General features: G+C 51.8%; 1 protein-coding gene across 4 annotated transcripts; it reads left to right on the top strand.

Annotated features, from left to right (window-relative positions):
* The first annotated feature begins 2,999 nt into the window (after window positions 1–2,999).
* RAPSN (receptor associated protein of the synapse) lies at window positions 3,000–12,529 on the top strand. Of its 4 annotated transcripts, none has more exons than XR_007121186.1 (8): window positions 3,001–3,398; window positions 3,868–4,206; window positions 9,009–9,167; window positions 9,751–9,849; window positions 9,926–10,048; window positions 10,564–10,617; window positions 11,617–11,769; window positions 12,227–12,529. XR_007121186.1 is itself a non-coding variant. In XM_047693754.1 (8 exons), the coding sequence occupies exons 1-8, from the start codon at window positions 3,207–3,209 to the stop codon at window positions 12,297–12,299; spliced, it is 1,239 nt and encodes a 412-aa protein (XP_047549710.1). In that variant the 5' UTR covers window positions 3,003–3,206; the 3' UTR covers window positions 12,300–12,529. The 4 variants fall into 4 exon arrangements, 3 of the variants coding, with proteins under 3 accessions (XP_047549711.1, XP_047549712.1, XP_047549710.1); XM_047693754.1 differs by having other exon boundaries at window positions 3,003–3,398; window positions 11,570–11,769; XM_047693755.1 differs by lacking the exons at window positions 11,617–11,769; window positions 12,227–12,529 and adding an exon at window positions 10,766–11,264 and having other exon boundaries at window positions 3,000–3,398.
* Window positions 12,530–13,333: the final 804 nt, after the last annotated feature.

Below are 13,333 nucleotides of genomic sequence, written 5' to 3'. Positions count from 1 at the left end.
ACAGTTGCTTTACCTTTCAAAATTAGACTTTTTTCCTCCCCTTTTCCCCATTCATTCATTCATTCATTCAGCACATTTACTGAGTAATCCGTGTGTGCCTGGCCTTGCTCTAGAGATAGTCAGTGGTGGCTGAGACATCATTGCCCACACATCTGAGTCGGAGAAACAGATGATGAGCAAATGACCTTATTGATGACTGTAAAGTTATAGAGAGAAGTCTTGTATCAGAATGGAATGTAATTCTCCATGAGAGCATAACAAGCTGACTCACCCTAACTAGAATGTCACTAGGCAGAACGTTGGGGTGGGGAGGAGGAAAAGAATCAGGATGTACAAAGGTCCTGGGGCCAACAGTTTGGCAATTCTTCGGAAGCTAAAGAAATCAACACAATGAACATAGGAAGATTTGTACACGAATGTTCATAGCGCCGTTGCTCTTTACCAGGGCCAAAAAAGTGAAACGATCTCCCAAATGTCCACCAGCTAATGAACGGCTGAATAAAATGGTAGGTCCATACAATGAAGACTACTCAGCCATAAAAAGAAATGAAATACTGATTTCCAGCACCGATGAACCTTGAAAACGTGAAGCTAAGTGAAAGAAGCCAGTCACCAAAGGCCACGGATTGTATGATTGCATTTACATGAAATGGCCAGATTAGACAGTTCCATGGAAAGTAGATAGAGGCTGCGGGGTGCATGGGTTTGCTCAGGCTCCCATAGCGAGCTACCAACGGGGTGCCTGGCTTCTCATGGAGCGTGCGGCTCTTGATCTCGGGGCCGTGAGTTTTGAGCCCCACAATGGGTGTAGAGATTATTTAAATAAATAAACCTAAACATCAAAGTGCCACAGACTGAGTGGCTTAAGCAATAGAAATTTATTTTCTCACAGTTCCAGGGGCCAGAAGTCAGCGATCGGGTGGTTGAGAGGGTGGCTTCCTTCTGAGGCCTCTCTCCTTCGCTTGTAGATGGCCTTTTTCCTGTGTCTTCACCTGGTCTTACGTTGTGTGTCCGTGTCCTGATCTGTCACTAGTCAACCTGGATTAGGGCCCACCCTAATGACCTCACTTTAACTTTGTTAGAGATGGTGTCTCCAAGTACATCCCATTTGGGGGTTAAGAACTCAACATATGAGCCTGGGTTCTTCAGTCGGTTAAGGATCTGCCTCTGGCTCAGGTCGTGATCTCAGGGTCTTGGGATCGAGTCCCATGTTGGGCTCCCTGCTCCGATTTGCTTCTCTCTCTCTCTCTGCCTGCCTCTCCCCCTGCTTGTGCTCTCTCTCTGTCAAGTAAATAAATAAAATCTTAAAATAAACACACACACACACACACACACAAACACACACACTCAGAGGAGTCTCTGAGGTTTGAAAAACAAACAAAAAAAAAGAATTCAATTTATGAGCCTGGGTGGCTCAGTCGGTTCAATGTCTGACTCTTGATTTCAGCTCTGGTCATGATCTCAGGACAGTGAGATTGAGCCCCGAGCACTGGGCTCCGTGCTCAGCATGGAACGTGCTTGAGATTCTCTCTCTCCCTCTTTCTCTGCCCCTTCCCTGGGTCCATGTGTGCACACTCTCTCGCACCCTCTCCCTCTCTCTCAAATAACTAAATAAATCTTTAAAAAATAAAAAAAGAATTGGGGCATCTGGGTGGCTCAGCCAGTTAAGCATCTGCCTTCAGTTCAGGTCATGATCTTGGGGTCCTGGGATCGAGCCCTGTGTCGGGCTTGCTGCTCGGTGGGGAGCCTGCTTCTCCCTCTGCCTCTTTCCCTGTGCATTCTTTCTCTTTCTCTCTTTCTCTCTCAAATAAATAAAGAGGATCTTTAAAAAGAGAATTCAGCATATGAGTCAGGGAGGACACAATTCCACTATAACTGGGGGAATGGAGTGACTGGTCATCAGTATGAGCTTCCTTTGGACATGGTGAAAACGTTCTGGAATTAGTGGTAATCAATGCACAAACTTGTGAATGTACTAAAAACTGTCCACACTGAAAGGATGAACTTTGCCCCGGAGCAAGAAGGAGCCTGGTGTGCAGAGAGGAAGGAGAAAAATGGGGGGAGGCGAGCTGGTGGAGTTGGCAGGGCCCTATTACCTAGGGCCTCTCAGTACTAGGAGCCCCCACATTTCAAGAGTCTCCTCCCTGAATAAGACATTGCCCTTTTCCACAGTGTCTGGCATTAGAGCTCATTATTAGGGACCTTTCAAACTGGGATGGGGATTGGGATTGGGACACTTCTTAACCCTTCAGGGGTCAACTCCTGTCCCTGGTAGGCGGTGTGCCATGGAGCAGACAGACACAGCTTGGGATGACCTCCTGCTCTTTTACGTCCTCGTCAACTAATAAGTCATCAGTTCCAGCAGTCCACTGCGGTGGGTAGTGGTACACTCTGGCCCAAAGTCACATGGTCCACACGGCTAATAAATGGCAGAGTCAGCCTGAGTCCAGGGGCCCCACTCTTCCCCACCACCCTGTGCTGCCCAAACACCCCCTGAGTCAGGGTTTATGAGGTCATGATTACCCTCATTTGACAGATGAGGAAACTGAGGCACAGAGGGGTAAATGACTTGGCTTGGGCCATACTGTGAGCTAGGACGAGATGTTGGGAATGGTATGGGCATGCCTATGGATTAGAGCCGTCGGTGCCCAGCAAATCCCAGAAACAAAGCCAGAGGGAGGGTAGTTCTAGGGAGAGCGCTATGATGGGGAGAGGCAGGTCTCAGGGCTGGCCACCTGCCTCACTGCATCCCTGCTTCCTCCAGGCCCTCAGCCCGCCCCTGGAGGCGGCTCCTTGCAAGGCCAGACTGCCTGGAGGGCCCACTCTGCCAGGGAAGTCGGGGTCAGTGTCAGAGGAGCTGAAGAGACACCAAAGGGGGTGCCTGGGGAACGGGGTGCCTGGATCCCTGGGCAGCCACCTCCCAGCTTGGGGGTGGGTGCAGCCGAGGCCCGCGTGACATTGTGGCTGACATTCCTCAGTGGCCACGTGGCCCCAACTGACAGGGACAGCTGCAGACAGGGGCCGGACCAGCTTTGTTCCCAGGGTGGCGCCCACTCTCCATCCAGGCCCCGCTCTGCTCCTGCCTGGCGCGGCTTTCCTTCCTGGGGCTCCGTGGGCAACTGGCGCTGGGGTCCCCGCCATGAACGCCTAGAAGCCCAGAGCCACCAGGGTCTCTCTGTCCTCCTGTGGCCCAGGGCTCTGGAAGGATGGGGCAGGACCAGACAAAGCAGCAGATCGAGAAGGGGCTCCAGCTGTACCAGTCTAACCAGACAGAGAAGGCACTGCACGTGTGGACGAAGGTGCTGGAGAAGAGCGCGGACCTCGTGGGGCGTTTCCGTGTGCTGGGCTGCCTGGTCACAGCACACTCGGAGATGGGCCGCTACAAGGAGATGCTGAAGGTGGGCCCAGGCTGGCTATCCCCAGGCTTTCGACCCTCCCGCCTCCTCAGACACCCCCTGTCCCCCAGGCTAGCCGCCCCACGGGGGCTCGGAGTCTAGTCTAACACCCTGCGGCCTTGAACTTCACCCTGAGACTGAGGCAGAGCTTCTCCACTTCAGGGTTTGGCAATCTCCAGGCTGGGTCTGGCAGCTAGGTTCCAGCCTTCCCGTTTGGGATTCTGAATTGGAGCCTGGGTCAGTGCCTAGGCTCCAGGTTTGGGGCTAGGGGTAGGAGGGTGGGTGGGTGGCCCAGGTAGGCTGGGGCTGAAAGGTGAGGGCTATGGGTCTGAGTGTGGCTCCAAGTCTGGCGCATCCAGCCCATGGCCAGAGAGCAGAGGACTCACCCGAGGCCTTGGCTGTGAGGCAGGGAGGAGGCCCTGGTGTGAGGCTCGGAGGCCAGGCTGACCGCCCCGCCCCCACCCGAGGACAGTTCGCTGTGGTGCAGATCGACACCGCTCGGGAGCTGGAGGATGCTGACTTCCTTCTGGAGAGCTACCTGAACCTGGCGCGCAGCAACGAGAAGCTCTGCGAGTTCCACAAGACCATCTCCTACTGCAAGACCTGCCTCGGCCTGCCGGGCACCAGGGCCGGCGCCCAGCTCGGCGGCCAGGTCAGCCTGAGCATGGGCAATGCCTTCCTGGGCCTCAGCCTCTTCCAGAAGGCCCTGGAGAGCTTCGAGAAGGCCCTGCGCTATGCCCACAACAATGACGACGCCATGCTCGAGTGCCGCGTCTGCTGCAGCCTGGGCAGCTTCTACGCCCAGGTCAAGGTGGGCCCGGGCGCAGGGGCCGGGCGGGGGCGGGCTCGGGTCCCCCGACACCCTCTTGTGAGCCGCGCTCCCCATTCAGGACCTTGCTCAGTCCTCCCATGCCGGAGAGTCTGAGAGGGAAGGCTCACCCAGGAAGGTGGGGACTTAGCAGGAAAGGCAGGGCCGGGATTCAAACCTTGGTCTGTCTGCCTTCCTGGGGGAATGGGAGGCTCCTTGTGAGGACTGGCCATGAACCCATACTGCCCTGTGTCTGCTCTGTGGTCTTGGCATCTCTCATCTCTGAACCGTGGTAAGGACATCTATAAAACCAGGGAGGATAGGGCCCACCCTCCAGCGCCGTTGTAAGGACTCATTCCTCAAGTATTTATTGACTGTTTGCTCTGTGCCGGGCTCTGTGGGCTTGGGATGCAAGCAGTGAAGACAATAGCAAGGCCCCTGGCCTTGTGAAGCTTGCATTCCAGAAAAAGCCAAATAAATACAAACAGTACATCAATCACGCAGCATGCCAGAAAGTGCTTAAGAGAAAGGAAAGCAGGAAAGGAGGTGGGACGTGCCGAGAATGGGGTGTTGCAAATTTCAAATAGGGTGATTGGAAGGCCTCATAAGGGGTGCTATCAGTCTGATGACTGGAAGCACATGAGAGGGTTAACCATGACAACAGCGAAAGCAAAACCCTGCCCTGGGTTGGTATAATGTGGGGGCATAGCTGGCCTGGTTCCAGGGACGGTGGAGACCAGCATGGCTGCTACATGTGTGTGAGAAGGACGGAGCAGGTGGTGAGAACCAAGAGGTAAGGGGGGTAGGGGGGAAGGCAGGTTGGGATGAACTCATGGCTCCAGGGACCCATGGCTTGTCTCTGGTCAAGTGCGTGTTCTCCTGGGACCCCTAGGCATCCAGGCTGTACTTGACCCATGGGGCATGTTGGTGCCGGGCACACAGTAGATGCTTAATAAATCTTGGGGCCAATGGCTGTGTAAATGTTGATGAATCAGAGGTGGGGTACGAGGAAACGAGGCTCATTCGGGACCAGCCCTAGGATTTTGTTTTTAGCAACCAGACGTAGGAAGAACCCACTCAGATTTGCTAGATGGGAGAGGGATGGGGTGTTTTAAAACGTTTTTTTATTATGAAGACAATTAACTATACAGGAAAATCGAGAGAATGATATACGGAGACTCCACAGCCCCACCACGTAGACTGAACAATGATTAATTACTTGATGCCATATTTGATTTATGCTTTTTAACTGAAGTGTTGTGACAGGAAATTATAGACATCATGATATTTTACCCCAAAGTAGTTCAGTATGCATCTGTGAAAGAAAAAAAGAGAGACATTTTCTTATATAAGGGCACTTTCTTACATAATCCCAATTATCTCTTGAGTTTCTCTGCTTATCCTGAAAACACGCCTCTACCCTCGGCTTCTATAAATTGGAACACAGACCCGAGGCACGCGAGCAGTGGGCATTATGTCTCCTAAGTCTATTCCATTGGACGATTTCTCCCTTTCCCTTCGTTTTCCAGGATTTGTCTAACAAGGCAAACTGCCCTGTAACAGCTTTCATCTCATCGTCCCATCGCTTCCGCGAGGAATCACGTGACTGTGATTTGTCTCTTTTTTTCCCTCCCCTTTGCTCCCTGCAAACTAGAGCTTAGTGACCAGGGAAGACTCGGGTCACACCTTTTTTGGTGAGAAGACTGTAAGCGTTGTTGCGTCTTTTATCACATCCGGTAGCAGGGGGGCGACAACCCCATCCCTCCATTTTAGGGTTAACGTTTTTTCCCTTTGTGACCAGCAGGTGAACTGGGGGAGAGGGCGCGGTGACACTCTGGCCCCCTGGGAAAAAATTCAGTTCTGCGGTCACAGTTTCCATAATGGATTTAACATCCAGTGATGTTTCTTTTTTTTTTTTTTTTTTTTTAAGATTTTATTTATTGGGGCGCCTGGGTGGCTCAGTGGGTTAAAGCCTCTGCCTTCGGCTCAGGTCATGATCCCAGGGTCTTGGGATCAAGCCCCACATCGGGCTCTCTGCTCAGCGGGGAACCTGCTTCCCTTCCTCTCTCTGCCTGCCTCTCTGCCTGCCTGTGATCTCTCTGTCTGTCAAATAAATAAATAAAATCTTAAAAAAAAAAAAAAGATTTTATTTATTTATTTGACAGAGAGAGATCACAAGTAGGCAGAGAGGCAGGCAGAGAGACTCAGGAGGAAGCAGGCTCCCTGCTGAGCAGAGAGCCCCATGCGGGACTCGATCCCAGGACTCTGAGATCATGACCTGAGCCGAAGGCAGCGGCTTAACCCGCTGAGCCACCCAGGCGCCCTCCAGTGATGTTTCTTGCCTGAATTAGTTCTCTTATTTCAACTGAAAGGAAATGCCGATCTCCAAGTTCGACCTATCCTTCCACAGTTGTTGGGGTTTTCTCTAAGGAAGAACTCTCCCCCATCAGTTAGGACTAGTTGGCTCCTCTGAAAGGCAATTCCTACAGGAAAGACGGAATAAATACTTTCTCCTTTCCTTTAGTTCCTACTTTGATGAGGAGGTGTCAAAGTCATAGCTGCCTTCAGTGACCACACTCATTTGTTTTGCTTTTTGGAGTACTGTTATGAAATCCTGGATTTAAAAAAAATATTCAGTCTTCTTCAGTTAATAGCAATATTGTGCTTTGTGATGCTCAAGTTATTGTGACTTTAGGTAATGGAATTCCTTCAATAAGGCTCCTTTGTCCTTTTGGAGAGACTTAATTTAAACACTGAAAGTGTTTTTGTTTTCTGGAACAATAAACTGTCCCAGGCTCGATTTGTATATTCCCTGCCCCAGACCTGGAATCAGTCATTTCTCTGGGTTGTTTTTGGTGGGAAATTGTATTAAAGACCAAATGTGGGTTCTAAGGTGCTCATTGCTACTGGGTTGTGGTGGCTTCAAAGTCTGTGTAGTTGCCAAGACCCCTGAAGTTTACGCTAATATTTGCAATTCAAATCTAATGTTTCAGGATTTTCCTTAATTTATTTTAATCTGGACTCTCTTTTTCCTTAGACTGAAAATGTTGGCTTTTAGCAACACGACTGCATGTTTATTTTATCCTACAAAATACACAAAATACTTCCCAAAGATAATACCAATATTACTTTTTAAAAAAGAGACAACTGAAGGAAGTTTAGGATTTCTTTGCCTTTCTTTTGTCTTTGTCAAATATCCCACTTTGGATGAACATCCAAGGACATACATTCCAAGGGCATTTGAAATAATTATCTTTTTCTGTGTGGTTATATTACTATAATGCAATATAATACTTTGTAATGTAATAATATCTTATTTTAATGGTATATTGTATTATTATATTATAGTAATTCTATAATTAAACATTATTATAATTAATGAATTATGTTAATAAGATGATACACAGTTAAGATATTTATTTCCATTTTCTATTTTTTTTTGGTTTTAAAAAAATTAAATTAAAAACTTCTGAAGCTATAAAACACTTACATGCCTTCAAATTTAAAAGGTGCCCCATAAGGGACACTGGGCTGGCTTGGTTGGTGGAGTGTGGGACTCTTGATCTCAGGGTTGTGAGGTCCTGCCGCATGTTGGGCACAATGATTACTTACATAAATAAAACTTTTTTAAAAAGTACGTAACAAAATTTGTGAGGAACAGGCCTTTGTTGAGGTTATCAAGAGTTCTCTTTTGGTCATATGAACTTGGAGATGCTTGTTAGATATGAAGTGAAAGATCAAATAGATTTCCCACGAGAAAGAGCAGAGCTATGGGGCTGTAGCTGAAGGGACATGAGGTCAAAAGAGTTGTTTGATTTTGAATTTTTTTTTAAGATTTTATTTATTTATTTGACAGACAGAGATCACAAGTAGGCAGAGAAGCAGGTGGAGAGAGAGAGAGGAGGAAGCAGGCTCCCTGCTGAGCACAGAGCCCGATGTGGGGCTCAATCCCAGGACCCTGGGATCATGACCCGAGCCGAAGGCAGAGACTTTAACCCACTGAGCCATCCAGGTGCCCCTGATTTTTTTTTTTTTTTAAATGAGGTAAGAAATGCCAGAATGCATTTGTACACTGATGGGAATGACTGAGTCGAAAGAGATGGAGGCTTAGTTCCAGAGCCCCGTGGAGGAACTCACTTCTGTAGGAGCCGGGGGGTCCTTCTCTAGAGTGGCAGGAAGGAGACAGAGTGGTCCATCTCAAGGATTTGGTGGAAAAGGGAGTCCTCTCCGACTTTCTTCTGTTTTCCCTGTGGAGTATGAAGCAAGGGCATTAGCTGATAACAGACAGGTAGAAAGAGTATTTGGAGGTTTGAGGAGAAAGAAAGGATGATTTCACTGCCTCAGTGAGTCTGTTCCACATTCTTTGGCGCCGACGGCGCTGGCAAGCGGACACTGAGCCGTTGGTGAGCACCCGCTGCTGGGTACTGGAGGGCAAACAGGAGTGGGGGGCCTGGTACTCCCCCTTTGTGTGAGAGGAGATGCCAGCTGTGTTTTCGTGCCTTCTCACTCATTCTTTCATTCAACAAATATTCGTTGTGCCAAGAACTAAGTGCCAAGAACTGTGCTAGGCTCTTGGGATGCATCCGCAAACAGATGAGAATTCCTCCGTTCATGGAGCACACAGCTTTCCGGTGGGTTCCCTCTGCCTGGACCACTCGCTCCTGGGAACCCGAGTGAGTGAGTGAACACCAGCGGGGCCTCTGAGCTGATGGAGAAGGCAGGCCCTAGAGCCCTCGACTTCAGGGCAGCTCCGGCCATTCAGTGTGCCCCATTCTTGTCCCACCTCCTCCCTGTGTCCCCCACAGGACTACGAGAAAGCCCTGTTCTTCCCCTGCAAGGCCGCAGGGCTCGTTAGCGACTACGGCAAAGGCTGGAGCCTCAAGTACCGGGCCATGAGCCAGTATCACATGGCTGTGGCCTACCGCCTGCTGGGCCACCTGGGCAGCGCCATGGAGTGTTGTGAGGTGGGGCAGGAGGGAAGATGGGCAGGTGGAGGGTGGTGGTGTGGGCTAGGATGTCCCCCTTCCCTATCAGCCCTCTTAGGGCCCCAAGATCTCCCCTTGACCCCCTACTCCATGAGTCCCTGGAGGATGTGTTTGTTCTGCCTAACTACCCTCCACCACCCCCACCACCCCCACCCCTGCCTCTGGCCGCAAAACTTCACTCCCTTCCAGTCCATTCTCAGGGGAGGGAGTTTCCCTCTGCTCTCCCCCCACACATCCCCTCTGTGGGGCACTTTAAGCAAAGTGCCCCACAGAGGGGATGTGTGGGGGGAGAGCAGAGGAGTGCCACAGACCTGGATTCAAATCCTGTGTTGCAACTTACCAGCCCGGTGCCCTCGATCAAGTCACTTCTGTCCACTTCCCTGGATGTCGTGAGGCCTCAGTGGGGCCATAAGTGGGGCCACGGCACCGTGCTAGGTGTACTGGGCTCCAAGGATGTTGGCGATCCTTGGACTGCCCTGTCAGAGGGGCCCACTGAGTAATGACACCCCAGCGTTGGGGGGGGGCAAGTGTGCAGGCCTGAGCCTCCAGCCTCCCTTCATAGGAATCTATGAAGATTGCTCTACAGCATGGGGACCGGCCGCTACAGGCGCTCTGCCTACTCTGCTTTGCTGACATCCACCGGAGCCGCGGGGACCTGGAGGTGAGGTCCCTGGGGTGCACAGGGAGGGGTGGCAGGCCTGGCCCAGTCTGACTGCACCCTTCCCCTGGCTGTGCAGACAGCCTTCCCCAGGTACAACTCTGCCATGAGCATCATGACTGAGATTGGAAACCGCCTGGGACAGGTGCAGGTGCTACTGGGCGTGGCCAAATGCTGGATAGCCAGGAAGGCACTGGACAAGGTGAGGCGGGCCCGTTTCCTGCAGCCCCTGGCTCTCCCCTGTGCTCCCATTTGGAGCCAGTAGGTCAGCCTACAATCTGTGGGGCTGGTCCTGGGCAGGACTCTTTCAGACATTTTGTCTAACATCAGCCTCACCTGAATCCCATGAGGTGAGTCCATTCCAAGTCATTTTCCAGACTCAGAGAAGTCCCATGATGTGCCCAGGCCCACAGCTAGCAAAGGGCCAGAGCTGGGTTGCAACTCAGGATGCTTTAACGGCTTTCACGATTTCATGACACTCAATAAGACAGGAATATTCTTCCCATTCTGTATCTGAGTAAACTGAGGCAGCAGGTAACTTGACCACACAGCTCTGTGACCGGGCTCCAGCCTGCTTTTGCTACGTTCATACGCAGGGTAGCCGGCCAGCGATGCTGCCCTCCCCAGGCCCGCCCCTCTCGGCCCCTTCCTTTCCTGGGAGCCAAGGCCTCTGTCACACAGCTCTGCCTGCAGCCCTGGCCTGTGCTTGCCTTTCAGGCTCTGGATGCCATCGAGAAAGCCCAGGACCTGGCCGAGGAAGTGGGAAACAAGGTCAGACCTGATTCTGTCTCCTGGGTCTGGAGTCAAGAGCCCAGTGGGACCTGGGGTGTGTGGAGAGGGCTTCCCTGAACCCTTCTGGATCTCCAGGAGCTGCCCCCCACCCATTCCCAGACCCTGGCTCTTTCTCTTTCACCCACAGAGCACTTTAGAGGGCAGGGCAAGAATTCCACAGCTCAGAGGAGATCAGAATTCCTCAGAGCTTCTTGGTGGTCATTAAAACCTCCAACAGTGGGTCTGCTAAGAGCTGGGCACACACAGGCTCTTCTAGGTATTGGTCCCTCTCTTCACTGTCTACCGGCAAGGTGGGCACTCCAAGCCACATTTTACAGGTAAGGATATTGAGGCTCAGGGAAGGTGCTCTAGGTCCCACACTTTGTACCTGGTCTGTCTTAACTCCAAAGTCCGTGCTCCTCCTGTAGTGTATGTGGCCTCTCAAATTTAATGTTTGTATCCAAACCTTTAAATGTCGAAAACAGGCTCAGTATCTAAAAGATACGAATTTCTTTGAGATCTGGTGCAGAGCCCAACTAAAATGCCAAAGATCTTTGTTTTTGGATAGGTTATAGCGACTCAGTTTTACCCAAGTATCTCAGGTCGGTCAGAAATGCTGACCTGATGTTGTGTGTATTTAATTAACAAAAACAGGAGAGCAAATGGAGTCAATGCAGCGGATCTGGTCAATAAAGTCCTTCATAAACATGGGGTTCCTGGCGAGTTCTAGGGGTTTGGACCTCCTGCCTCACCTATCCCGTCATTCTGCACGAGGGGAAACCGAGGCCGGGAGAGGACAGGACTGGTTTCCTAGGCCCATCCGAGAGGCAAGAAGCCTGCTGGGACCAGACCCTGTGTGTCCTGACCGCTGGGTGGGGCCCCGGGGACAGCTTCTCGGGCTGGGCAAGGGGGTGGTGCTCACCAGTACTGACCTGGTCCCCGCTGGGCCCAGCTGAGCCAGCTCAAGCTGCACTGCCTGAGCGAGAGCATCTGCCGCAGCAAGGGGCTGCAGCGCGAGCTGCGGGCGCACGTGGTGCGCTTCCACGAGTGCGTGGAGGAGACCGAGCTCTACTGCGGCCTGTGCGGTGAGTCCATCGGTGAGAGGAACAGCCGGCTGCAGGCCCTGCCGTGCTCCCACATCTTCCACCACAGGTGAGGGCTCCCGGCCAGTGGGCAGGTATCTTTGGGGGACGCTGGGGCCCCCGCTGGCCTGACCACAGTAGTAACACTGAATGTAGCCCCCTCTGCATTCCAAGCGTGTTCTAAAAGCTTCCTCTGTAATAACTCATTGAATCCTTCCAGCAGCCCTAGGAGGTGGCCATCACGATTCTCCCCAAAGAGAATTCAGAGAGGCCTCTCAAAGGCCACGGGACTCAAACACCCAGGGCTAGACCTGCCTCAGGGCTGTGACAGCTACTGGCCTCCATGCCGACCTCCTGACTCCTGACTTCCTGGAAGCCCCAGGACTGAGTGCCAGGGGCAAGCAGGGCTGCCAGGAGGAGCCTGGGGGCCGTCCCAGCTCCTGCAGAGGGGAGGGAAGGAGAGAGAGCCCAGGCCCAGGACAGAAGCCTGGGTTCAGTGAATGGACAGAACTCCTTTGCCTCCCAAGGTGCCTGCAGAACAACGGGACACGGAGCTGCCCCAACTGCCACCGCTCCTCCATGAAGCCTGGCTTTGTGTGAGTCCCACCAGCAGCCTTGGGCTTCTGCCTCATCTCCCCCTGCTCCTTGTCCATCATCCTGCTGGAGGCCCCTGATTGGTCATGCCTTAGACCCTGTTTAGCCCTGGGGCAGCGGCCTCCTCCAACCTGCCAGAGTCCAGGGCCTGCCCACTGTTGCTCCTCCAGGCTCCGCTGCCCTCCCTGCCTCTTTGTACTTTGCTCTTTATAGAAAAATAAACTGTTTGTACCTGAGCCCAGCGATTCTGACTCTTTTTGTGGGTGTGCTGGGGCAGTGCAGACAGGACAGCTTCTTCCTCATCTCGTCTTCTTGACTTCCGTCAGACAGCTCTGACAAGTGTGAATTTGGGGTCAGCAGCTTCTGGGCGGACTCACTGAACAACCTTGGGCAAGTCACTTCACCTTTAGCAAATGCTGTTATTTAAAGAAATTTCTGCTTTCAGCTGCTTCCAAGAAAACCACTAGACAGATTCCCACCAAGTTTAGGGGTTCTTTGCGAAGGTTTGGCTGAAAATATACGTCATGTGGCTTACATGAAGTTCATTTTAGGGGTGCCCTGGGTCTTGCCTTAGAATCATAAGCAGAGATCCTCCAGAGCAATGGGACACAGATACAACAAAAATGAGTCTTATATGACCCAGAGATCTGCCCTAAGCCTTGGGATGACAAGAAACCATTACGATGTGAGTCATAATGTTTTTTAATTGTAGAGGTTGTTTTCAATTCCGCTCTTCCCACGTGGGCAGTTCTGGGGCACCTGCTCAGAAGTTAGAAGCAGCAGCGATTTCTCTTTAAAACTGGATAATGATTCTCTCTGGTAACCTTGGGCATGCCTTTTTTTGGCTCTCTGAACATGGCTGGCGTATGTTGTCTATGGTTTGTGAGGCTGAACCAGCTCCCCAATCCCCGAATTCCTAGCTGCACCAGATTCTGAGGTCGAATCATCCCCTTGCAAAGCGCCCTTTCAAGTACTGGCTAGATTAAGACTACATTTCCCAAGGGCCCTCGAGGTCCCATCCCTTCTTCCTCCCCTTCCGG

The sequence above is a fragment of the Lutra lutra genome, chromosome 10, assembly GCF_902655055.1.
Source record: "Lutra lutra chromosome 10, mLutLut1.2, whole genome shotgun sequence".
NCBI classification, from domain to species: Eukaryota; Metazoa; Chordata; class Mammalia; order Carnivora; family Mustelidae; genus Lutra; species Lutra lutra.
The sequence above is the reverse complement of the archived record's forward strand: the minus strand, read 5'-3'. Positions and strand labels throughout refer to the sequence as shown.

Excerpts from the sequence above, each read along its gene's own strand:
- RAPSN (XM_047693754.1), top strand. The coding sequence starts at position 3,207 with ATGGGGCAGGACCAGACAAAGCAGCAGATCGAGAAGGGGCTCCAGCTG. Across the intron at positions 3,399-3,867 it reads GCTACAAGGAGATGCTGAAG|TTCGCTGTGGTGCAGATCGA; the intron begins GTGGGCCCAGGC and ends ACCCGAGGACAG. Across the intron at positions 4,207-9,008 it reads GCTTCTACGCCCAGGTCAAG|GACTACGAGAAAGCCCTGTT; the intron begins GTGGGCCCGGGC and ends TGTCCCCCACAG.